This window comes from Mustela putorius, unplaced genomic scaffold (genome assembly GCF_011764305.1).
Source record: "Mustela putorius furo isolate JIRA1106 unplaced genomic scaffold, ASM1176430v1.1 tig00003869_pilon_pilon_pilon, whole genome shotgun sequence".
Taxonomy (NCBI): Eukaryota; Metazoa; Chordata; class Mammalia; order Carnivora; family Mustelidae; genus Mustela; species Mustela putorius.
The window spans coordinates 1,157,878-1,185,143 of record NW_025422021.1 but is presented as its reverse complement, the minus strand read 5'-3'; the positions used below and the strand labels follow the sequence as shown (position 1 = coordinate 1,185,143).

The window sequence follows — 27,266 nt, the reverse complement described above, 5'->3', positions numbered from 1 at the left end:
TTACAGGCTGGCTTCTTTAAAAGACAGTACAAATCTGTCCTCCAAGAAGAAAACAGAAGAGACAGCTGGAGCTACGTTAACAGCAAGAGCAACAATGATGATTAAAGACTTCTTTCAAATTGAGAGAATAGACTCAGGTTAACCAAAGAAATTCAAGACAGTGTTTACAAGAAACCCAGAATTCTGCTTAGATTTCTCCTATGTACTTCATTTACTCATGACCTTGTGACATACTAGGTCTCAATGCAAGTGAAAAATCCCAAGCAATGATTACTCTTCCAGAGGAAAATAATCTCTCAGTTCTAAATGGATAGAAAAAAACACTAAAGCATTCAGTTTATTCAAGGTAAGTAATCCCTCGAAGATACCTTGAAATGGAAGTGCATCTGAATTAAATCATGTTGAGGAAGTAAACAACTCATTTGGAGAGGTCTTGGACTTGAAATATCATTCCTTTAAAAGAAATAATTTTCCAGGTGTGCTTGCTTCGGTAAAATAAACTCCACTGAATAGGCAATGATTCATTTCTAATAGATATTTGGGACTCACTGGAAAAATCCAGCTAAATATATTTAAAGAATGAAGAGCTGTTCCTCAATTTTCTTATGAATAAAAGAAGACCACTAATGTTTTAAAGCAGATTTTATCTTTGAAGATCTTTATTTCTAATACCTTTATGATGGGCTTTGATGAACAACCATTTAGTCAGCAGTCTATGTAAGAGCACTTGGGGCCTGAGGAGCAAATTCCAGACTGAATTTATACACTGGTTTGAGTTTAATGACTTCTGGATAATTACTGTTTATACAGTTATGGATTCTCTCTGTATATATACATAAGTTCTTAAAAGAATATAACACATTTTTATCAAGGGTACCCAGGAGTAATGTCTAAAATCCATTTTTAGTGAAATTTTTTTACTTACAAAAAAAATTTTTTTTACTTACTGTTTTAGTGGTAAGTAAAATAGTTTTTATGAAAAAGCAAAAGTACTTAAGAACAAAAGTACTTAAGAATTCTAACTTATACTCTGAAACAGATTGTGAATGTTGCACTTTAGCTTATATTTCAAATATAAATACACTGATAATATGTCAAATATGAAAACTGTACCTCATTAATGACTCTTAAAAAGCCAAACTCTACGAAGACCATGCTTGGAGGCCAGTATTTCATATAAATTAGATACTATGTAAAATAGTGACTGTCAAATCAAGCAAATGCCCCTACTTGTGTAGATATTACTTTCTCCTCAGATGTATGTATTACATGTGTTTTTATCAGGTGTGTAAGAGCATTCTCGTCTGCATGGAATTAGAGAAACAAAATCTGGAAATTTAACTTTTAGCTTGTATTCAGTGAATATAAATGTGACATAAAAATTTCCATGATCTGTTTTAGTGGTAAGTGAAATAGTTTTTATGAAAAAGCTTCTGGATTTTAAATAATCTTTAGTATCTTTTCACTTGCAAATACAGTCCTTTTTCATATTTATTCAGGCATGTGACCTGGATGCTGATAGCTGTGAGTTGTCCTATATCTGTCTTTATTATTGGAAGCAATTAAATAGTAAAAGACTTCTGTCTATCTGAAGCCTCTGCCAACAGCGGTCTTTCTCAGGCTGCTGAAATTCCTGCAGGTTCTCTGTTCATGAGCCCACATTAGTAATTGGTGGCCAGAGAACAAGGAGGGCAGAGTTTCTGAAGGCACTCGATGGGTGAAACCCAATCTGCGAGCATGAACCCTCCTGAACATGGTATATCCCAGCAGTCATTAATTAAGCTTCAAAAGGTATTATATAAGCAAATGATCTGCTTTTTTCATTACATAAAAAGCAAAGTAATCCTTTCAGGAGATTTTCTGGAATCATTGGTGAAGGATGATCTCTGAGGCAATTTAAATTGGGCTCTTTTCTATCCAGAGATGATAGCATATGGGGTATTGAGTGTGCTAAACCAGTGTGCTAGGATTGCTGGATAACACGACTTTCAGAAGCAAAGAGAAAACAGCTCCTCACTAGTTAGCTACTTCTCATACTTCAAAATTTGTTATGGATTTGAAAAGACTTAAAGAAAATCAACAACTTTCAGCTTTCAGGGAATAGTCACAAAATCAGTTCCCTAACAACTTAAAATAGTTTATCTCTTTGGCAAATAACGTAGGTATTGGAGCCATTTTGAAATCTGGATTAGGATCTCACCAGGGCATCCTTAGGTAATCTCTGGCATCCATCTGTAGGAACCAGGCTGTAGGAAATTTTATACCCATAGAGGATGGACTCAAATCCTGAAAGGTGAAAGCATCCAAATTATTTCACTTGGGAATTACTGACAGATCATCATGATGTTTTGAGTATATGAATGTTTATTTTCAGTTCCAATAAATACTTTCTGAAACCCAGAATTTAATTCTTTATATTTCATGGCTTAAGCTCTAGAAGCCAATTTTTAGCAACAAAAATAGTAATTTTCATTTCTTTAAAAAAATAATTCTTCCCCTATATCTTTAATGCATGACCAATTCCTTCCTATTAAAATTCTAGTTTGTACATTTCTTTTATAAACAATTACATGTTACTTTGGAATCATTCATTTCTTCCATGCTTCCTCCATAAAGACTGATAAGTCTTGGGTGTAATCTGTAAGAAATAGATGTGTAATTATTCCATCAACCTCTTGTTATTTTTCACACACATATACCTATTGAGTCTGGTACATAATACCAAATACCAATCTAACGACAGGAAGGCAAACCTCCATTCATGGCAGAGCTCAATCTTGTAAATGTAGAGGGGTTGCTGATAGATGGACACTGGTAATTACTGTAACATCCAGACATTGTGCCTACAGGGTGCTGCTCCTGCCCTGGTCTTCCACCCCTTGAGTCCTAATGCTTTCCAGCAATGAGTCTGCATGGTCCTAAACTTGTTTCATGCCAGTTGTCCTGTTACAGAGTATATCAAACTGTTGCTGTGTTGAGAAGGCTGAATGCTGGGGAAAGGACGGAAAGCAGCACGCCACTGAAGACAAAGTGATCAAGACCGGAGCTTTCAATGTGTACCCATCCACTCCGCAGAGAGCTTTCACAAGGTTAAGCTCTCGATCCACTTTTAAGATTACAAAACATATATTGCTAAAGTTACAAAACAAATTGTAGACATTATCTGTACAGTTTAGTGAGAATGGTCATTTGAAATGCCAATATACTCAGAAAATTTGGTGATGAGTCTATACGAAAATGCTTGGGCTGTATGTAACAACTGGTGAATAAATGTAAAGTTATACTTTATTTATTAAAATTGTACATCTATCTTTTTATGCTTCCCTGACTTACTCATTAAAAGAAAAAGTCATAACACGGCTGCTTCCATTATACTTAATTTTGTGTCTACTGGTAGATATTGAAGGGGGTAAATAATGAAACTTACTTGACCAGAACCTCTGATTCGGCTTCCACTAAGTCACCATCTATGTTCCAAGGGAAACTGTGTTCTGAAGCAGCTGCCTGCCGTCCGTCAACCTCCTCCGGATCACATCCACTTTTGTTTCTCTGACGAACTCTTACTTCTCCAACAGTGTAAGTCTCAACAAATGGAAAGTTGAACTAAATAAAACCAACACAAATAATAGTCACAGTGTGGGCTTTATCCCTAACTGCTCGTGCAAATTAAAAAGTTCACTGTGCTTTCTCTTGCACATAAATATCAACATGCATGAGGATATTTTTATAGCTTTGAAACTCTGTGCCAGGGGTTCCCCAATTTCTTTGGGAGATCAAGCAAACTTGTTTTATGATCACTAGCCTGAGGTTGTATACAAAATCATACCATTTTCAATTAAAGATTTTTTAATACCCAGCTGTTGACCCAGAAGATTTATATAATCCACCAATTTACTAACTTGTCAATTAGTTGAGGTGATGTAAAACTAAGTTTCACACTTAGAATTTAACCAGGAAGAACCTAGCTCTAAGCTTAGGAAGGTAGAAAGAGGAAGTCAGTCAAATGCGATTTTTGCGGGTTTTCCGCCTCAGTCCCACAGTCAAGATGGATACAATTTGCAAGACAATTGTTTGCTTGCTGACCGCTCTAAAAGGGTGCAGGCTATCTTCAAGTTTGTTTGTCTAAGGAAACTTTAGTGGAAAAAAATATGTATCTCATAAAAAAGAAAAGATAGCCAAATACCTGTTTAGTAGCAGTGCACAATAACCATTCACTTATTTCCCTTTTTAGGTAAATGGCATGAGGTCGATTCCTATGATCTACATGGGTTTTTCTCTCTTACATGTATAAACCTCGGTGAGGTATGGAGTTCTACAAGTTGCCAGAAAACTAGTATTTTTCCCCCACACCCTTATTTTGCCCAAGTAGAAACCAAGGCCCAGCAGTTCACAGTTATACTGTATAATGCACTGGGCTACTACCATGGCATATACTGGATTTACAGGGTGGTATCAGCCATTCTAATGCAGGTACAGAATTACGGGCCCCAAGTAGCTCTCTGTGGAAGCACGGGGGCTCTCTGTGAAACTGCTTAGCAGTCGCTGCCTTAGACTGCCATCTTAACTCCAGAGCCCTGGGGACAGCCTTCATTCTGTGTGAACTTGTAAAAATAATGGGTGTTAAATGAGTCACTGCTAACTGGCTAACTAGGAGTTAAACTGCATCCCGGATAACAATGCCTGGAAGCCTTAACTCTTAGTACCTGCAAAGGTCACCCGTGTTTGGGAAGAGGGTCTTTGCAGATGTGACTGAGCTAAGATGAAGTCATCAGGTTGAGCCCTCATCCAACATGAGTGATGTCCTTATAAGCGAGGAGGCGGCCACGTGATAAAAGCAGTCCGCCTGCGGCGCGCAGTTGGAAGCTGAGAGAGGCCACGGAGGGATGGCCGCCACCAATAAATCTGTTATCTTAAAGCCTCAGTTTTCGTGTGCATCCTTCACCAAATGAAGTTCCACACATGCCAGCAAATTCATTACCTATGAAGCCACATCATTAGATGGGAGGTTAGGGAGCCAAGAGCTCAGTGTCTCGTGTGAGGGTGTGTCTAAGATGTGAGGAAGAGACCAACAGTTCAAACTGTGATACACACAAATGCCATGATGGTGTAAGCACAGAGTTAAAGGAGAGAATCAAGAAGCAGCAAGCTCAGGATGTTCCGTGAGCTTCCTATCTGATGGGAGTCTTAACACACAAGGGTTAGCCTGGAGGGGAAAGAAAGAAGTTTTAGAGAGAGGAAACATTTGCCTTAGTATGGATATAGCGCACCATTAAGCAACTACAAAAAGTTTAGCATACTGTAATACTGATTGTAATACTGGTGTTTTGGCACTTATTTTTAAAGAAGATATTTGATTAAAAAAAAAAAAAAAGACATAGATGGGGTTACCCACTGAATTGTACCTCTCCCACAAAGTTGTAAGTTGACCTTATCACCCCCATACCTTAGAATGTAACCATAATTAGACAGAAGGTTTTTAAAGGTGTGGCTAAAATGAGGCTTTGGGGTAGACCCTCATCCACCATGACGGGTGTCCCTAAAAGATGAAACTAGGACACACAGATGCCAGGGATGTGCACAACCAGAGGAAAGACCCTGTGAAGACACAGCCAGAAGGCAGAGAGACATCTTGAAGCCACAAGAGGCCTCGGGAGAAACCACACCTGCTAACACCATCTTGGACTTCTAATCTTCAGATCTGTAAAAAAATTTCTGTTAAGCCTCCACAGAGTCTGTGGTATTTGTCATGGCAGCCCTAACACACTAATAAAATGACCAAAACACAGGAAAGCTGGGATACAATGGCAAGAGGTGAGGCTGTGACATAAGCAAGGGCCAGAATACAAAGGGCCATGTATTCCATGCCGAGGACATGCGCCGCCATCTTGACAAGAGTGAGCAGGGCACTGAAGAGTTAAGCACGAGAGCATCAGCAAAGTGTTTTAGCAAAATCCCTCTAAAACTAACTGTGGAAGATAAGACCAGAGCAAAGGAAGGTCGGAAAGAGGGTGCTATAAACTATAAGGGATTAAGGTTCAAAATAAGGTGGAGGAGAAATTTCAGAAACATTTAGGAGGGAAACCAACAGAAGAGCTTGGTGGGCTGATTGTGAGGAATGCGGGAGGGAGAGGATTCCGGAGTAACTCCAGGATGCCATCCTCTGGAGAAACACATGGAAGGAGGACCTTTAGGGGAAACACAATATGGTCAGGTATGGACATGCTAGACTCAAGATGCCTGTGAGTTTTCCTACTTCAGCACACAGGAAAGCACCATGATCCTGTTGATCAGCAGAGAAAAGAGAACACTAATTTGCAAATTTAGTTAATTGTGCAAAGCTCAGATAATGGTTCAAACCGGGGGGGGGGGGGTGGTAGGGAATGAGATCCCCCAGGACAAAGTATCACAAGAGGACTAGAAGTTGGCAAACAAGTTCTCAGGGAAAGCACTAACTTACTTAAGAGTCTTAAACTCCCTACCAAAAATGATGGTCGAAGTATACGTGGGAATGTAAGACAGAGGAAAAGGAGCACGGTGATAGGACAGAGTTGAAAGGAAGGGTAGTATTTTTCTATTTGACACAGTGATGGGGAAGGCAGGATGATGGTGGTTTTCATTATATGCTACGATTGTTAATATATGTGAAGATTCAGTTCAACCTGGCAAAGATGGTTCCCGGACCTAGACTGGGGCTTTCCCGAGGCCGAAGTACTGTGTTTTCCTTTCTGGATACACAGTTACTGCTAACTAGACTGCTGCTTATATAAACTTACCTTTATGTGGTCTTTATCATATTACATAATTTACATAAATTTACATTTTTGAAAATGTCACCATGAAGAAAAGAGACTACACGTACATACCTATGTGTAAATTTATGTCCTTTAAAAAAAAAGAAAAAAACCAAATGTATCAAATTAACATTGCTTGGAAGCAGTGACCTTGGGAATCCATCTACTTATTCATACATACCATTATGTATGAATATGTATTTTCAGAGTTAAAGAAATAATTACAGAGCAATAGCATGGATTTCAATTTTTGGAAAGAGCTAAGTCAATCAGAGTTAGGACTAACTACTGGCCTCTTCCAGCCCCCTAACCCCCCCCACACAGAGGCAATAGTTTTTGCATCAAAAATAAGACATGGCTGGTAAATGGGGAAAGCAGGTTATAATATATCTTGCATAACATGATCTTACTTTTTTAAAAAATTGTTTTCCTATAGAGAGTTCTATTCACTCTGTCTTCGCTTTTCTTTTTATAGTAAGCATGTATTACTCTCAAACTCACAAGGATATTTTCGTGTTGAAAAAAGGATGCCTACAAAAAATTACCTCAGACATTTGCCCCTTAGGCAATTCTCAAAAGAGAATTTCCTAGTTATTTTGTACCTCCCTAAAATAAATACAGAGCTTCTCAGGATGAGTACCTTCAGGTTAATACCCATTGAGGTTCTCACATATGTTTAATGTGGAAAGATTCAGAGGTTTATACCAAGGTAGTGATCCTGATTAGCACTTGGAATACAGAATTCAGAGTGCTTTTTATATTGCTTTGCTGTTTCTACTTTCTGACTTAGGAAAAAATAATAATGAACATATACTGCTTGTGGATTAAGAAAAATAGTAACACTGCCAACAAAATGAGTAACATCTGAAAAGGCCTACATTCCTTGAGCAGTCAGTCACCATCTTTCCCCAAACACACACACATGAAGTTATTACTTCGGCTCACAACCTACATTATGTCTGCTTCTGTGTACTTTGAGATTGGCATTTAAGGAAAGAGGCACTGTAATTTTTACAATACAATTTCCTAGACACTTCATTCAGTTGCTTGCTCAATAAACACTGATCAAATAACGTAGGGGGCAGAAGAGAACTGAAACTTCATGAGGACTGCCTACAAAAGTTTACTACAGTGTGAGTCTCGCAATGGTCACCTGCATAAGCAAGATGCCACTGCCACCACTGGACTTACGCTCCTCCTCCCATATACTCTCTCCAGCTGCATCCAGGTACAGTTCTGTACCTATAGGAAGTGAGACTACAGGGCTTTACAAGCATACCGATGTAGTTCAAGACTCATCATTTCAGAAATTCACATATTTCTGGATCAGTTTCCTAAAAACTGGGTCAAAATCTCTGCCAAAAGAATGTGGCTTATAATAGTTATTGCTTCTCTTTAAAACAAATCCCTTAAGGGGAAATACAATTTTATCTGTCTCCCAAAACGCAACCACATGTTCTCATTCTGAATAGAATACTGACTGTATAAATGTGGTGTGTTTTTAAATATAGGTCTGCAAATCTATTTCAATTAAGTGAAGGCAGGCTGATCTGTACATAAATGGCAGGAGAATCTAAAGGTCATAACTTCAGAGACTCTGCTGCCATAACATTGAGAAGGCTAAACATCTCAGACTTCACTGCTTTTCATTCTGAAGAACAGCCAAGTACATAATTTTATCTTTAATTTACTTCACATTTCAGTATAACACTACATTTTCTACTTTCTCTTTGTAGGCACACACACACACACACACGTATGTATCCTCCAAAGGATAGCTCAAAAAGGACCAATCTATATTAATACAATAGGTACTCTTCAAAATTTGGAGGAACCACAACTAAAAGAAAAAAAAGATTAATATATTAAGAGAATAACGCCTTCTTATGATGCAGGATTTGATGTCAACTCTTGCAGCATCTCTCTTTCCAGGATTAACAGTTTTGCACACAAGTAATAAAAATAATTTACTCTACCTGATTTTTAACACTGGCGTATCTTTTTAGGTGCTTTATAAATTCTGGTCGAGAAGTGTTTCGTACAACGATAAGAGCCATGCTTCCATTATTTAATCTGGAATTAAATATTTGTATTTGACACTGAGAAGTTTATGAAGTGATTGCAACAGAAATTACTCTATCATTCCTTCTAACAAATATCACGCTTACTAGAAGTTTTAGGCCAGAGAGATTAGTCATCGTCACATTACATTTACCTAAAATTCTTCAATCTTATCTTGCTGTTGTTATTTTTTAAACAGCACAGCCCTTCGAATTAGTTTTTTATTAACTGACTGATTTCCTTCTCTGTAAGTTCATTAGGGGCTTTTTAAGAAAATGAACGATCATGCATCCTATATACCTAGCAAGACATCATTTAAAATCCAGTGTATTTACTTAGGGATTCAAAATGTGAAATCATGTGTTTTTAAAAGAGGTAAAACAGCAAATAAATACAAATGGTATAACAAATTGCTCAACACTTTCTAAAACCTACAGTGTGATATTTAAATATTTACTTATGGGCAGGTCGAAGTGACATAGAAAAATAAATCAAAGGGGCCCACAGATGGATAAAAGGGACAAATGTTGCCACACATGTGCAGTTAAATGACTGAGCATTTTAATCTTGCATAACAGTTCAGTTTAATATAAGAGACTGCAAATTTAGAGATGTGATTTAGTGCCAAAAAAGCCACTCACAAATGCATCTAGCTTTAGAAGGCAGTTTGCAGAAATATGTGCAAATGATTTCTAGCTTGATTTCAAGGCAAATATAAAGTTATTCCAAGAATAACAACAACAGGAAAAAGAGCTCTTTAAATCTTATGGAAACTCAGGTTAGAGCTTGCAAGGGACCTTGGAGATTACCCAGTCATTCATTCAGTTTATACAGATGGAAAAGAAGACCCCAAGTTTAAGTGATTTGCTCAAAGGCACACCAGGAAAAACAAAATGATCACTGGTACCAGATCTCTTAGCTGCCAGGGTCCAATGTTCATTCTTCTTAACATGCCAACACATCCAGAGTACTGTCTTGTGTTTTTATTCTTCAAAAATTGCTTAATTTTTCATAAACATGAAAAGCACTTCGTATGTCTCCTTTTCAATACTTAGTCATTGAAACACGCTCTATGTAACTTCACTATTCTAAGTTTTATATATATTATGCATTTAATCTTAGGATACTGAAAACAACACTAATTTCTATCAGCAATTTTCAATGAGGTATTTTGAATTAAGTTATACTTTATTGGGGGGAGGAATAAAGTTGGAAGTTCAATCTCCTGTGCAATGATCCTGAATCATTCTGAAGATAAATCTCTGAATACCTCTGGTCAGCCAAGGCGTGGTATAACAGTTTTTACAAAAAAAAAAAAAAAAAAAAAAGGCGGGGGGAGTGTTCGATTACAGTCCACAAGGAAATCTCTAACTAGAGATTCTCTAGCTCCTCTGAAAATTTAATCAATACTGATTAAGCCTCGTGAGAATAAGCAATGGAATTCCAGGCAAGTTAAAAACTATATGGAGCAGCATTGAGAGAGGCATGAATCCACTCCCAGAAGAGCAGACCACCTCTCATGAAGGTCCTGAAGCAAACATGAGAGTCAGAGATGAAGTAGGATTAGACAAGTATTGTCTCCAGTCCTGTAGAACATTGCTCCGTTAGTCAGCTAGCTGGTTTCACTTTTAGCGAGGGAGACTATACTAGGCAAGTACACATCTATCTAGGATTTCTGATGGTATAGGCAGGAAACTATTAAGTTACAATTTCTAAATCACACAAGCTTCAAAATAATTCCCTTCCAGTTACTAAAGATAAAGAGGACGCTGGTGTCTAGATATTAATATCAAAGTGCATAGTTTTTCTTTTTCTCTAACTTTGGATATTTCTCTATCACCTTCATATCAACTGCCGAGGAAAAAATTGTAAATCAACCCCTCTTGCTAGCTATTAATCATTCTGGTTAAATATTTTGCAGGGAAGACAAATATGAACATTGAAATTATGTTATAAATTGCCACAGCACAGAAGTCATTCTTTTAGTCTATGTCCAGGGAAAATCTAGATTTGACTATATTATGCAATATTCATGATCCTTCCATGCTCTCTGTGGGAGTGGGAGAGAAAGATTTTCAGATGAATAATGGACAGCTGCTTGAAAAGAATGTGTAAGAGATGGTTTATATTTTTGTGGATAAAATGATATATAAAATGTCTCAAGAAAATGTGGGCAGCAGATTCATATGTACCACTATTCATACTAAATATAAATAAGTGAAATTCAGCTTCCTTTGACAAAGGTATCAAATATACCCAAAGACAAGCTATTCATGCTGAAGATATTTATGTCTGTTCTACAGTTTGAAAGTAGAGACGTTCACAAGAAATACAAGAAATGTAATGTTTTCAATGACCAGTAAATAAACACAAATAAAGCAAAGTAGGCATAAAATGACATAATAAAATATGTTAATAAAACCCAAGAAATATTTTAGCCTCAGAAATACAAATGAATCAGTGATCATCTAGTATTTCCAGTTTAACAGCTGGTCTCAGCCTACTCTGAGGCAAAGTCCCTTAGAATCTCTTCTATTATCACAGTCCAAAAGAGACTACCTGTTGATAATATTCTAGCCAGCCAAAAGTTATCAAGGTATTCTAAAAGAGAGAAAGAGAAAAAAAAACCCTGGTTTATAGAAAAGTATTAGTGATTCAATAAAAATGCTTACTAACCTGGTAGTAGGTGCCAGGCCTCTAGGTGCCACCGAACACAGGCAAGGGATTGCCATAATGCTGACATTCAAGAACTGACCCTGGATGGTCTGCCACTGATCACTACTGTCTAAAGGCAATGGAAGTGACTGGTTACTTTCCCTCACCAGAGCAAAATGTCAACAGGGTCTGGCTCAGTTCTTAAGGAGGTACTTTTAAGCTTACCAGATTTGGGAGATCCTTCTGCCTTCCTAAAAGTAAGAAAACAAAAGAAAAGAAAAACCACATCACACAAAAAATAACATCTATTCTATTGAGAAACTTCAAGAAACTAATTTGTTAAATATTTTCTTAGATTAGATCAAGTAAGTAAAAATATGTGAGTATATTCCATTACTGCATTATACTGTGCTGATTCATTAAAAGGTGGTGTCATAACCACCATCACAATGATGATTTTGCTTTTCTTTTAAAGACTAGAACATTTGCTTTGTGTGGCTTTGAGTAATGTTTGTGTTCCACACTAGACTGAAATTCTCCTGGCAAAAACCATGGGTTTTGTTTGTTTTCTGGCTTACTGTTGTGTCCAATGTGCCTGGTATGTAACATTCAATAAACAGGCTGTTGAACAAATAAGTGAATGATTGGATGGATGGATGGATGGATGGAAGGAATCATTGTTTCTGAAGACAGAAGTCAAAAGTACATGGCCGTCTAGAATTACACTACTCTACATTCTTTGCTAATATTTTAGAAAAACAACCTAAGATCACAAGACTAAAAAATTGTGTATATCAAACTATTTCATGCCTTAAAGAAAGATACAGATGCTTATAGTACTTTGAGCTCTTTACCTACCATTCTTGTAAATCATGAGAGCTGATACATGGTAAAAAGGATATTTCACAGTCTTCAGGCCTAAAATACAATAAAATTTGCCATTAACACTCATGTACTCTAAGATACAAAATTTTTGGTTTAAGAAAAAAAAAAAAAGCTTACTTGAGTTTTGCCAGTGTCTTCATGACCGCAAAATCCCTTCGTTGGTTGGGTGACATCCATCGATTTTTTTCTGCAAGGGCCAAAGTTCTTCCACCAAAACCAAACATGGCGGAGAACCCAAAGCGAAGAAGCTTGCCAGTCGTGCTAAAAGTGCAGACATCAACTGGTTGTATGTGCCCTTGAATATCATGTTGGATATTAGTCAAGCAGTGAGAGGAGTAGGGCAAGTTGTCAAAATGGCAAACACAGAAGAACCTATTTATTTACTTATAGAAGATCTCAAGCAATTTCCTATCAGGATAAATATCCTTGCTTTCTCTTCATCTCCCCTGACCTTCAACTACTGCAACTGCCATTTGTAAATTTTTCAGGTACCAAGGGAGAAATACAAAGTAGTAAATACTACAACTTATTGTTATTTCATGTAAAACATGGTTAAAGAAGTCAAGTTAAAGTACACGGGCAAACTAAGATTTAACAGTAGTTTTGCATTGCACTTATCTGAGTTTACAGACCTCCCATTAATTGGAATAATAACAATTCTAGAGTAGCTGTGCAGTGAATTGTCTTTTTGTGTTTTTCTTTTAATAACGTCATCCCAGCCCTACCATCTAGGTGTAGCCCAACAACAGTATCTGATATACTTCAAAAGGATGCATGGATTTTCTTAATCTGATTGTAAAATTGTGATTTTGACCACCATCATGATTTTTTTTTCTCAAAAGATTATAGTAAAACTTCATTTTCTACTCTTTATAGTGCCTGTGCTCTGAAAAGGGAGGCAGTTCAAATGGTGAAGCTTCGCCCTAGTTGACTTTTGATTTTCAGTAAAACATGTCTCTGCTTTGAGGGACAAAGAACTTGTCCTTCCTTAGATGCATCTGACAGAAATAAAACAGTCATATATAAATATAAAAACTTCCTTATAAGAAAGTCAACTTCCTTATAAAACAGGAACTTCTTTGAAAGAATTCTTACCCATTATAATGTGCAAAGTTGCAGTTACCACATGAGGGATTCCATGAAGAGAATGTGCGAGTACGTTAGTAGAGCCTGCTAAATCAATTCAAAACATGTATAATCAATGTAGTGTATGTTTTCATTTATGCACTTGTTCTTACTTTACACAGAGATGACTACGTAATGTTCAAATGAAAAATTAATGGAAGTTTATAAGTGTTCATTTACAGACTCACATAAAATAGTTGCCAAATTTTTGTTTAGCCTTTAAACAACTTAAAATTAGTAAATAGTTTATAGTATCTACTTGATCACTGCTTTTTCCATAATTAATGTCTATTTTCTACCAAAATGTACTAGTTACGTCAAAGTCTACCCCAACTTCAATGAGTGGGCTTCTAACTTCTATCACAAAATGAGCACCAACAGCATTAAGGCTGTCCCTGGAGAGCAGAAACAAATGCATAAATATATAAATAAAAATCTAAATAGTAATGAAGAAAAAAATTTAAAATCACTGTAAAGTACTAGACAGTTTTTAAATACTTTTAATGAATCTTAGAGATAAGCTTTCATTCAAGAGGGGATTTTCCTCTTATAGAACAAATGGTATCCTCGATGAAGAAAATATTTATTTCCATGGTATTTACCACTATAAAAGTCTGTTTTGAGACATTATAGATTTCTTATTTTCATAATCATTAGGATAATATATGATCCACATGGATTTTGCCACCACCCTGCAGAAGAAAAGAGTTCTCTCAAGTCAGGCTTCTATAACATTTTCATATCTCTGGGATCTTGGGGTAAAAGCCTTTTTTTGAAGATGAAAAAATCAACTGGCCCCTGCCATTCCCAGGAGGTTAAAAGGATTTAAAATTACAAGACTACAAGTTTTCTTGAATTACAGATTGTAAGAAAGAAATGGCAGTAACAGCCAGCAGCTATGAAAGCGTGAAGGTTAGCCCCTGGACTTGTTAGCTGGGAACACTCCTGTATGGTCATACACGACCTCTTTGTTTTATATCACTTGAACTGATATGCTCAAGAGTTGTCAAGTTGAAGAAGCTAAGGCCACTCTGACATTCTTAACCAAGGCTGTCATTAAAATAATCGTTTTAAGGGACTTATCTAATATTAATGACTTCCAGACCTCTAGTAATACCAATTCAAAGAAAAGTCCATCTCAACCCTAATTAATAAAACTGTTCCAACTGATTTATCAAAGGGCAAATGATACTCTGATCTTTGTTACTCAGAATATGGCCCACTTTCCAGCTACAATACTCTGGTGCTTAGGACAATAAATGGGTGTTTATTAAAATGGTGACTCTGGGGTCCCACTCCAGACCTACTGAATCAGAGTCTGCGTTTTATAAGATCCTCAGGTTTTGTGCCTGAACAGTAACATGAAGAGGCACTCATCTAGAATTGTATGGTCTAGGGACCAGGAGCATCAACATCATCTGGGAGCTTGTTAAAAAGGCAAATTTCTGGGTCCCACCTCCAACCACTGGAAACAGAAGGTCTGGAAGTAAGGCCCCAGGTGTCCATGCTTTAGCAAGTTCTCAAGGTGACTCATAGGCATCCTAAGGTGTAAGAATGGGTCCAGAAACCTGTTACTCAGTGGATCTTTACCCAGGAGTCAATTACCTAAGCCTTTCTAATTATCCTTTGACCACCTAACAGCTTACCCTCTGGTCATCTAATTGCTAATTAATCTGAAATAGGTGGGAGGGAAGAAAGGAAACAAATCAACCTATTTTGTTCCCAATCAGATTTATGATAAAGGTTTTGGAGGAGGCCACATAATTAGCGTGAGATATTTAGGATTATCAATGGATTACAGTACTCCATGAAACACATCTCCTCCATTACCATGGTTAATTGGGAATAGACCATAAAAGCATTCCTCTAGAAGGGCTATTAAAGAACATAATGTCATGTTGTCATGTGCAATAGAGAATGACACATATCATGACCCAAGAAAATAAAGACCATTTATTCCCTGTGAGTTTGAAGTATGCAAAGCATGTCCAAACACAACTCTTCTTAGATTGCTCAAGATCACTTTTTAAAATTTTTAGGTCTCGGGCTTTGCACCTTGACAACTTGTTCTTAAATCCGTAGAATTTGCAAAGAGGCATGACCAGAAATTATTTTAGTCATCTTCTACTCTGATTAACCCATTCCTTAGTCCTGAAGAACAGTTTTTTACACGCTGAATTAAAAAGGAAAGTTTGTGAGGAAAGTGCTTATAAAATGGTAATACTATAGATTGCTCAGTATTTTTGTTTGGATAATCTAAAATAGAGTACAATTTCCAAAAACAAAATGTGATCCATCTGAAAAGACGTCTACATGCCAAGAGAACATGTTGCTCACATAAATAACAACTATGTAATTTTAGCATTCTCACAAAAGCTATAAATGTTCTACCTCAAGGTAAACATTTTAATTAGTCTGAAAAGTTATTTTTCTTAACAGCTACCAGCAATTTTGCTCACCACCACCTCTCCAGACCTGCTAAAATGTGCCAGATACAAAGAGGGTAAGGACAGAAGTAGCAGTTCATGTAAAGCATGAGTGATGGAAGTACCAGGCAGAAACTATGGAGGCAAAAAGAAACAAGGAAAAAAATTGTCCTTGGAAGTGCAAGCACTTCTGCAGAACAATTAACTTAATTAACCAGACACCATGAATATTCATAAGGCCGTTAATGTCTCCCACATCCAAACAGATAAATGTGATGTAATGACTTCCTAGTCAAGCATATCTAAAATTCTCATGAAAACTGCACCTACACTTTGGTTCTTTGCCTGAAATATCATAGAAATTAACAGTCCCTTGGCAATATTTTATTCTCCTCAAATTAATTGGAAAGCATGAATTTATTTATGTGAACGCTATAGGAATATATGGTTTGCCATCAGTATGTGGATTGAGCCTTGTTTTACAACAACTGGATTGCTTTTTTATTTTTATGTCCTCTCTGGCTTTTTCCTCTATCCTCCCCCCACCCGTTTAATCGGAATCTCTCTGTATAGTTCCTTAGCACCAGTTCCCATGGCAACAAACACCATTGCTAATGGCCAGCAGTTCAAATACAGGCTTCCCCACATCTGATCCATTTGAGTCTGACCATAATTCAGCGGCTTAGTCTGTTGGCTCAGTGGAGTAATTTACTAAACGCTCTCCCTCTGGGTGTCTCTCTCCAGGAGGCAAATGGCTTCAAAAGCAGTCTGTCTTCTGTGCGCAGCCTGGAAACTTCCTGCCCCGCTCTTGTTCCCATTCTCTATCAAAGCCCAGATGGGGCATTGGGTCTTCCTATTAATACATCCCGCACGTGACTTCCCCCTCTTTATGGAATCCATAAGCTGGAACTCCTATACCATGACCACAATTTTGGCAACAGGCTGTATTTTCTAAGCAAAGTGCATTCAAATGGCATATTAAGAAGATAAGCATAACCACTAGTTTTTCTAGCTAACTATTCCCTTTAGGTCAAACGCCTACCTGTGAGGGTAACAAGTTTACTTTTGATTCACAACAGTTAATAAGTGACCTCGAGTGTGAGTGCATATACTACTGAAGAGGAAATGACCTAAGCACATCCACTTGGCTTGGAAGGAAATGCTGAAAAACTCCACCATTACAGACAGAGCCACTAAAATGATGCGAAAAGGTGAAAATGACTACTGGCTCCTCTGGGCCACATTATTTTTCCCTCCCAGTTGAGGTTATTTTCTTCTCTTCTGCTTAAAGATCATCAAAGGTTTTTCTCTATATGCTTTATAATTACCAGGATATATCCAAATACGTGTCTCCTTTTAAATTCTTCTGGTTTTTTAAAAAGACTTCACAGTCTAAAAGAGCATGTGTGTATCTTTTGTTCTCTGTCTACGAACAATACTAAATATACTGAAATCCATACTAAATGAATGTGGTTATCAAATGGATAGAATGTTGAATTTTTTAACCAGTCACATTATTTCCTATTTTCATAGGAAATGGTCATTGTTTCTACTTTTCTTGTAGAGAGAATACTGTGTGAGGTTTTCCAAATGAAAAGAAAAGAAAGAATCACTTTCCATCACTACTGTTTGTTTAAATAATTTGGAAGGAATGACTGACATAATGTAATAACCTTGTGAAAGATACTTTCCTCTCTTCTGGAAGCCGGGGCTACTCTAGCTGTTCTCCCAGGCTCCCACAGCTTTCTGCTCCCTTCCCCTGCTCACAAGTTCTCCCAGAAAGCCTCCCAGCAGGGTGTTCCTTGCTCTCAAACTCCCATAGTTCCCTACTGTTTATCAAATACAATTCAGACCCCTCCCTGTGGAGCCCAGGAGCCACCCTGCTTTGGGACAGTTCTGATCCCGCCATCACCCAACAAATGACCTGTTTTCTATTTCTCCATGCTCTTGTATTTCACTTTGGCATTGATTATTTTTGCAATGAAGAAAATAACTCATCCTCATCAGGCCAGATCCTGCCCATTTTAGGCCTAATTCAAGGGCATGTGCTCTATTAAGTCTTCTATATGTTCATTCACTTTATAAATGTTATTGAACGTTCACTGCGTCGCGTTCTATTTTAGCTGCTGGCAATACAGCAGTGAGAATGAATCTCTCTAGCATTCTCAACTCCGGGTTATCTCTTTATACTCCGATAATGGGAGTAACAACATTTTACCTCATATGACATTGTAAGCAGCTTGACTAAAGGGGCCTTGTGAAATTTCATACCTGGGGCTGTGTGATCACTAGACCTTTATAGAGGAAGCCAGATTAATAACTATCCCATTTGTCAATTGTTTAACTATGTATTAAATCCTCCACATACACCATCTAATACTACAATAACCTTATACTGAGGTGAATATATATATGGGTATCTTTTTTACAGATTAGAAAAACGAGGCTCAAAGAAATTAAATAACTTGTCCAACGTCTCACATTTGCTAGTGGAAATGCCAAACTTGGGTCTTTCAGATTCAAAGTCTCCATTTAACTCTGTGTTACATTGTCTAGGATAGGAAGTGAAACAGAGAAAGATAGGAGAAGAGGTGCCAATTAGCAAATCCATGGTCACTGGCTTGCCTGCTGGTATTAAGCCGAGTGGCAGCTGTGCTCGGGCAGGGGTGAGAAGGCTGTCTGTTTCCTTCCCAGCATTCTTCTGGGCTCTGAGAAGCAAAGCATGGGCAACTTCACTGGCAGATCCATCGCCACCAACACAGACGACACTAGAAAACAAGAAATTAAAGAATGCAACACTTTACACTAATTGGTAATTATTCATGAAATCTCAACTTCAGAAGAGTAACCTTATATATTCAAGTGCAAGATTACTCACATGCACCTTCCAACATTTTAGTAAATATCAATGAATAAGGAGGCCCTCGCATAGCACTGGTCAAGTTTACTTTGAGAATATGATTCCTACACAATACCCCATAGACAAAATGTTTTTAAGTGGGTTAAGAGGCATTAAAACACTTGAACATGTTAATTCATGTTGAATCTGCGTTTGGCTCTGTTGATATCCAAAAGTATATTGTTCTCATTTTATGTTAGCAGTCATGTACAATTCATTTAACCAACTGCTAATTTTCAATATAGCTCTGAAAAGACAGCTGTAAAAGTCATGTGAAATATGAAACTTTAAGAAGCGATTTACCATTAGTATATAAATACAGTAATTACAAACCTGAACTGTTTTTTTATCTTTTGGACATTACTACTAGTTGGCACTTTTAAAATTACTGTTACTGCCCTTTTGATCCTAGTCAGTAATGCTAATAATTTTTTAAGATTTCATGGTAAGTAGACTACAGCAGTGGTGGTGGCAGAAATTCATGAAAGTAATATATCGAATTTCAGAAATTTGTTTAATAATTATTTGTATTTAAAAGATGTAAAATAGGGGCGCCTGGGTGGCTCAGTGGGTTAAAGCCTCTGCTTTCAGCTCAGGTCATGATCCCGGGGTCCTGGGATCAAGCCCTGCATTGGGCTCTCTGCTCAGTGAGGAGCCTATTTCCTCCTCTCTCTGTCTGTCTGCCTCTCTGCCTACTTGTGGTCTCTGTCAAATAAATAAATAAAATCTTAAAAAAAAAAAAAGATGTAAAATAATCTTAAGTAGCAAAAGCACATTAATTTACCCAAAAGGAGGAAGAGCTTGTGTTACTGAAAGCAGGTGTCATAACTCAAGGCCCATAAAGAGCCTAGCAAAAATGGAAGGTCACAATGAGTCTAAAGAAGGGACGGATTTTCAGTTCAGCCCACTCACGTCATCTGGGAGGCATGCCTAGGTTTTTCAGACACTTTTCATCCTCTGATTCTTCTAGAACCACCACAGATTCTGATTTTTGGGTGATTCTCCTAATTTGTCAATATTATCAACTAGCATTCAGTTTATTAAAAACCTCCATGTGCCAAACAAACAGCTTATGGATCATGAACAGCAGGTTTTATTTGTTTTAAAATGGATTTATTTATTTGAGAAAGAAAGCAAGTGTGGGATGAAGGGGTAGAGAAAGAAGAGAGAGACCAAGCAGACTCCACGTTCAGCACAGAGCCTGAGGTGGGGCTCAATCTCAGGACCCTGAGATCAGACCTGAGCCAAAACCAAGAGTTGGACGTTCAACTGACTGGGCCACCCAGGTGCCCTGGTCACCAGCTTTTAAATGGTTCCTTAAGGTTAGGAAACTCTTGACTTTGGTGAACCCAGAGTCTGAGGGTGCCTCAACTCCCCACCCCCCACCTTTTTCTCAGCCTTCCAGCCCCTGCACAGAGCTGTGGTTCAGCCCTAGGACTGCATACTGCCTGACAGGATCCAGGTCCACCCTTGTTATTAGAGACTCCAGGACGTGGGATATGACCCAGTCATTGTTGACTAGGGGTACTATTTTAGGTCTGAAAGGATTCTAGGGGTTCATCATGTGGCCACTGATTCAGAAAAAAAGTGATTGTACCTACTGAAGGTCGACTTTATGTCAGAAAATAAAGTTCTGGTTTATTTTGGTTCTTTTCTATTAAATCCTCAGAGTTCTATGAAGTAGGCATTAGCCTCATCTTTATAGAGGGGGAAGCCAAGGTTTGATGTGAACCTTGTCTAATACGATTTCAAAGATCTTGGAGATTGGCCAACACTCTATGAACTTAAGCACACCTAGGAGATTCACACCCTTTCTACCCACTGAGGTGTGTGTGATCTAAACGGAGCACGTAAGGTCTTTCTACCCTCTGAGGTGTGTGTGATCTAAACAGAGCACATAAGGTCATCCAACAAAACATCTAACTTAGCACAGAACCTGACTTTGCCATTCTGTATAGCAGCATCTGACCCCTGGGATCATGCACCCAGTAGAGCATCTGGTACATGTTAACTCACTGCTAGAATTGATAGTGATGGTTCCGCTGTGAACATACTCTGCCACAAAAGCCTTTGAGTTTTTGTCCTAACACGTCCTAGGTTACTTATTTTGAAACTTTAACAAATGATAATTACAATAATAAAGTAACATTTAGTGAATGATTACTATGTACCAGACACTGTTCTCAGCACCCTCCATGTATAAACTCATTTAATTTGGACACTAATCATATGCAATAGATATTTTTACCTTCAATTTTCAATTGGGAAACTAAGGCATAGAAAGATTAAGTAACTTTTCCAAGGTCATTACATAGTGACAGAAGGAGGATTTGAAACATCACAATTCGGCCTTAAGAGACAGCACTGCTACTAGTCCATGTCTTGTATCCTTTCTATATGTGAAATCTAATGAAAATTACCTTATGGGAAGCTTACTCTTTTGGAAATCAGTTTACCAATAGAATTAATGTGTAATTAAATGTGTTAAAGTAATATATTTATGTTGATAACTATTATATCATTAAGATCACCTCCAGGAATAGTTACTCAGCCTCAAGGATATACTTCAGGCAAACCTATCACAAGAGTCTGCACATTACAAGAAAAGGCAAAGCAAACACCCACCCACAACCTTTTATGTGTTAATTTACCCACACTTAAGAGTTACCCTAAACATAAAACTTAAAGTAGCTAATCTTTTGCATGTGCTACCTCTTGTATTTTCAGAAAAAGTAAACTCCTTCTTGCCATGACCCCAAATACAATCATTCTGCCTGGAAAGGTAGAAGCAGAGGCTGATACCTTATTTCTCTTCATAAAATTTCCCTTTATATAATTTTTAAATCTGTGTTTCTTCATCTACAAACCAGTATCATCTTTGAAATGTTCCCAACAGGTTACTAGGTTTTGATTTAAACTTTTTCTTTTTTGAAAAAAAGTACTTTTTAAAAATTACCTTACTTAGTAATACAGATATGATGGTCAATGAGGTCAAATCTCAATGTTAGTCAATAATGTCCGAATCAGCATAGGTCTAGTTCATGGTGAAATTTTAAAAAGAAGAGAAAAACTAATTCAAGTTCAAATAAAACACTATGGAGCAAAATAGGAAATATTAGTACATTTATAACTGCATAAGAGCTACAGATTAGCTTAACCATGCTCACACTTGTAAATTCAATGGTTCCAGCTACAGGTCTCTGCACCTGACGGTACTCTTTTCTTTGCCGTTACAAAATGTTCTCTCCATGCATAGTAAAAATAGGAGGCAAATAAAAAGTGGCACTCCTACAAGTTTGAGTGATGGATCTCAGAGTGTTTGCTAGGATACACTGGAGATGCACAACAGCGATCTTGCGTACTGATAGATGTGTTCCTGTTAGCTTTTTTGCCATGATATGTCTTTATAGAAACATATGTAACTCATCAAAAATTCCAAAATCTTAACAAGTAACATTTCTTAAACATTATTTACCAAACCATCTGGCTTTATTAAGGTCTAAGAATATTTCTTGGACCTTAAACTGTCTGGTCCGTGTCTATAAACCTTTAGATGATTTTCTAATCACACCCTACCAGTAGCTTCACTTGAGTCAGGCAGAAATGCTCCAGGCTCAAGTTCTTGAAGGAATCCCCTCTCTCATCAATGACCATAGAATCTTGGGGGTAGCTTATCCCAACCTCGAATCGTCTGTACCTTTTTCTCAGGAAGTCCTTCAACAGCCACTCTTTGAACACATTCAGAAACAGGAACACACAAAGGGAGTGCATTCTGTTTTCAAATGCTTCAACTTGTTAGAGAATTGTTCTTTCTTTTTAATTGAAGTATATTTGACATATGACATATTATGAGGGTCAGGTACATAACATAATGACTCAATATTTGTATGCATGCAAAGTGATCTTCACAATAAGTCTCATTCCCAGCCATCATCATACAAAGTTACAAAAAACTATCTTCTTGTCACACTTTCTGGATCTCTTTCAGCAACTTTCAAATATGCAATACACTGTTACTGACTATAGTCCTCATGCTGTATATTACAGCCCCCTGACTGATTTAAAACTGGAAGTCTGTACCCCTTGATCTCCTTCACCCACATCACCCCCCCACCTCCATCCCTCCAGCAACCACCAATCTGTTCTTTTATCTTGGCATTTGTAAGAACATGGAAGGATCTAGAGAATATTGTAACATGGAAGGACCTAGAGAGTATTATGCCAAGTGAAATAAGAGAAAGATAAATACAGTATGATTTCATACATACGTGGAATCTAAAAAACAAAATGCATACAAAGAATTATTCTCTTAAAGTGTCTAAAGAAACTGTTTCCATTGTCCTCCTCATATACCTAATCTGTGTAATTCTAAGTGGAGTGACTTAAAATGACCATTTTAGTAATTGTTCCCAGATCCCAACAGAAAAACTAGGCCCATGAAAATAAATGAGGTATTGATGGAATCTTAGAAAATAGATGATTTTCAATAGAAATTTTAAATTATTATAAGACCTAAATAAATCAGCATTTTGTGGAATTCAGAAACCATCAAATCATTGAACTTACATCATAGAATAGTTAGGTCAAAGTATGTGGTTAAAAAAATGTGGATAACAACAAAGATCTGCATACCATTTAGGGCCACACTGTTAAATAACAACACCTGACATGTGAAATAAACAAGAATTAAGTACATTCAGTTAGAGAAAAAAAATTGCTATACTGCACTTCAGTCTTTTGTCATTCTGCAAAAGTCTTAAAAAGATTTTATTTATTTATTTGAGAGAGAAAAATCACAAGCAGTGGGGAGGGGCAGAGAGGGATAGAGAAGCAGATTCTCTGCTGAGCAGGGAGCCTAATGCGGGGCTCTATCCCAGGACCCTGAGATCATGACCTGAGCAGAAGGCAAACACTTAACCCACTGAGCCACCCAGGTGCCCCTCTGCAAAATTCATCTTCATCCTTACATAGTATAATTACTAATGAAACTTATTTATACATAGCACATTTACACATACACATAGCACATAGAACTTCAAAATGGTGATGGGCAAAACCAGGTCTAATATCTATGATATCTGTTACCCTCATTATTTATATAATTATGTTTTGAAGAAAGGACTTATCTGCAATACAGCCACACTTATATATTCACAAGCTGTGTTTCAGGACTATACTAACAGGCAGTAGGTGGTGGGCATGGGTCCCCCAATTACTTTATTTTTCTAATGTAGTTGCCATTTAAAAAAATTTTTTAGCGTAAAAGTAGGAATTTATTAGAACATTGGAATAGTCTGTATTTTTTATAAAAGTTCAGTTTTAAATTTTTTTTAGTATTTTAATTTTTATTATGTTCAGTTAACCACTGTGTAGTACCTCAATTATCTTTCTTAAATTGTATACTTGCAAGATAGTTTGCCAAATGTATCCTGTTAATCTGTCTAGCTTTAAGTGTAAAACTCTTTTCTTTTTAAAGATTTTATTTATTTATTTGACAGAGATCACAGGCAGAGTCAGGCAGAGAGTCAGGAAAAGAGAGAGAGGAGGAAGCAGGCTCCCTGCTGAGCAGCGAGCCCGATGCAGGGCTCCATCCCAGGACCCTGAGATCATGACCTGAGCTGAAGGCAGAGGCTTTAACCCACTGAGTCACCAGGCACCCCTTTAAACCCCTTTAACTGTAAAGCTCTTAAGTAATCTCCTACCTCATACTCTTCATTCTCAATAATCATGTAATGTTGTCATCTAGATTTGCTCCTCTCAGATTCCTTTTTAAAAAGTCTTGTTTTACTTATCAAATGTTCTTCTTCATCCACTAATATTGTTTCTTTTAATTTTTAATTTTTATTTTTTTATAAACATATCATATATTTTTATCCGCAGGGGTACAGGTCTGTGAATCGCAAGGTTTACACACTTCACAGCACTCACCATAACACATACCCTCCCCAATGTCCATAACCCCAACCCCCTTCTCCCAACCCCCCTCCCCCCAGCAACCCTCAGTTTGTTTTGTGAGATTAGGAGTCACTTATGGTTTGTCTACTAATATTGTCTCTTATAAAAAAAATATTAAGCACTTCTGGACAAACAACCCTAATAATGCTCTATTTTGACTGCATTATTTTCCTTCCTAAAATATTCTAGTAGTTCTTTGAGAAGAGCAAAGCCTTTCACCCTACAGTTCAAAGACACAACTGCCCTTCCTGATATTACATTTTATTTCCTGCCCATTACCATGTGACACAGGTAATTCACATAATTGTTACCTTTTAAAACCCTGAAATATCAACTCTTGTAAAAAAAAGTCTTCCCTAAAATGTTTTTGTCTTACACATCAATCCATCACTTTGCAAATTGATTTGCCTACTTTTTAAAAAACTACATATGTCACTCGCCTCATTTCTAATGTTTGCATGACAGTGAACGATTTCTACACACTCCAACAATGTATTGCAAACAACAGTTTCCAATGCCCACTCTGGATAGCACACTTAATTGGTAGCCACTAAATTACAAAAGAATTAAAATTGGCATCTTTATTTATACTGAAAATAATATATACATATTAAAATATTTTATTTATTCATTTGAGAGAGAGAGAGCACAAAAGCAGGGGGTAAGGGACAGAGGGAGAGGGAGAAACAGTGAACAGGGAGCCTGACATGGGGCTCGATCTCAGGACGCTGAGATCATGACCTGAGCCAAAGGCAGATGCTTAACTAACTGAACCGCCCAGGCACTCCAATATATTTGTATGTATAAAATATTTACCTGCAATCACAGCCAAATGAACCAGTGGGTAACTATTAATATTATCAATAAATGTACAAAAGAGGATCTCAATATAGTTATACCATATAACCTTCCATCAATGCTTTTCTAGATACTCACACGGTTCAAGCCAAGAATTAAGGACTACAGATCCAAATATATGCACACTAGGTCAGTATGATGTGGTCCTCTTTGATTTCCTGGCACTTAGATATCTCTCCTTTTGTTTTCCTATGCCTGATCCTGAGAGGCAGAGGACCAGGCCATACTGTGATCATTAGTTGTTAGTATACAGATACAAATGAAATAGTCTAATTACATACACCACAAATACTGAAACACTTATAAGCCCCAAATATGTGGCTAAAGACTAACAAAAACATTCCAGAACATAGGCCATGGGACACATACAGACCAATAACATAACCTACCCATCAAATTCCTGGAGTTCACAATCCTTCAGCAGTGCCAGAGCGTGCCCTTCGTACTCTGTTACTATTTAGAAACAAAACCCAAAAAAACAGGTTAAAGTCTTAAACAATGATCTACACTCTTTCACTTAGTTTGGCAAAATAATATCATAAACATATGGTCGGGTCATAAAACAACATTTATCCTTGAATATTTATATTTTAATCACGGGAAAGAGGATTAAGTGTTACTTGTCTGATGTGTTTTATAGCTTTATGTAAAAGAGGGTCATATATTTGTTCCAACTACATAAGTCATTCGGAGCGATCCCACACACAGCAGTCAGATCATTTATCTTGGGGCATGTCTGTTCAGTGTTCCCTTCCTGATATTATAAAGAAGATACATTTCCCTCAAATCAGAAGCCTAAGAGCAGCAGTATTTTGAAAATAAAGCACATTAGCTGGCATCAAACAGTCAATGTTAAATCGCTTTGGCAACCTCACACGAATAAATTAGTGGAAAGGTTAGTGTAAGATTTACATACTAGAAGAATGTGTATCTGGAACGGCTAGACTAAAAAGAGGAGGAGCTGGACGTGAAAACAACGAAGGCAAGCCAACACCGACGGTAACAGACCCAAAGCGGAGGAGGACGGTGGCACGGACCCACCAACGCCCAAGCCTCTGAGGAAACGGATCTGTCACTCCCTATCGCTGTCTCTACAGTCGTGATGCCCTACGCAGTATTGTAAATGCCAGTGGAGACAGCACAAACTGGCACACTGCAGATGGCACCAAGCATCCCAACCACATTTAGCATTTTCTAGGGCAGCGCTGCCAGAAGAGACAGCCCAGCTGTATCCACCCATCAAAGATTTCTGCTGACTGACATGACATTGCAGATGGATTTTTTGTGTAAGAATGTGCATCATTATATGCAAGATTACATTAATCTTTCATGCCTGTCTGTCCCTGGTGCCAGTATGGTTCAAGCTTTTCCTACAATGTTTTTAGATATTGTTAAGAATTATTAGTCTTGGTGTCGAAAAGAATCATTCTGGATCCAGCAGCATTACATTGTAATTCTCCCACAGCTTATTCAAAGGCTGTTAACATTCACATGAATAAAACTTCTCTGTATTAAATTCTAATCAGAAGAAAGCTAGGAGGAAACTAAGGATAAAATATTAATATTAATAAACTTGGAAGGTTAAGTTATCATAAGTGATTGTGTTGATCA

General features: G+C 37.4%; 2 protein-coding genes across 6 annotated transcripts in view; one reads left to right on the top strand and one right to left on the bottom strand.

The window, feature by feature from the left end:
- The window catches only part of ITGA4 (integrin subunit alpha 4), an 80,663-nt gene extending 77,306 nt beyond the window's left edge, over positions 1 to 3,357 (top strand). For 2 of the 3 annotated variants that reach the window (XM_004768948.3, XM_045066709.1), the window contains exon 28: positions 7 to 3,357. In XM_004768948.3, coding sequence (XP_004769005.2) covers positions 7 to 105 — 99 coding nt within the window. In that variant the 3' untranslated portion in view covers positions 106 to 3,357. The remainder of the gene's footprint in view (positions 1 to 6) is intronic. The other variant, XR_200669.3, reaches the window with a different exon arrangement.
- CERKL (ceramide kinase like) overlaps positions 2,392 to 27,266 on the bottom strand; it is a 116,088-nt gene continuing 91,213 nt past the window's right edge. For 2 of the 3 annotated variants that reach the window (XM_013064805.2, XM_013064806.2), the window contains 10 exons: positions 26,045 to 26,108; positions 18,569 to 18,711; positions 13,488 to 13,565; positions 12,510 to 12,687; positions 12,366 to 12,425; positions 11,733 to 11,758; positions 11,529 to 11,637; positions 8,768 to 8,864; positions 3,428 to 3,603; positions 2,392 to 2,638 (listed from right to left, as the gene is read on the bottom strand). In XM_013064805.2, coding sequence (XP_012920259.1) covers positions 2,557 to 2,638; positions 3,428 to 3,603; positions 8,768 to 8,864; positions 11,529 to 11,637; positions 11,733 to 11,758; positions 12,366 to 12,425; positions 12,510 to 12,687; positions 13,488 to 13,565; positions 18,569 to 18,711; positions 26,045 to 26,108 — 1,013 coding nt within the window. In that variant the 3' untranslated portion in view covers positions 2,392 to 2,556. The remainder of the gene's footprint in view (positions 2,639 to 3,427; positions 3,604 to 8,767; positions 8,865 to 11,528; positions 11,638 to 11,732; positions 11,759 to 12,365; positions 12,426 to 12,509; positions 12,688 to 13,487; positions 13,566 to 18,568; positions 18,712 to 26,044; positions 26,109 to 27,266) is intronic. The other variant, XM_004768950.3, reaches the window with a different exon arrangement.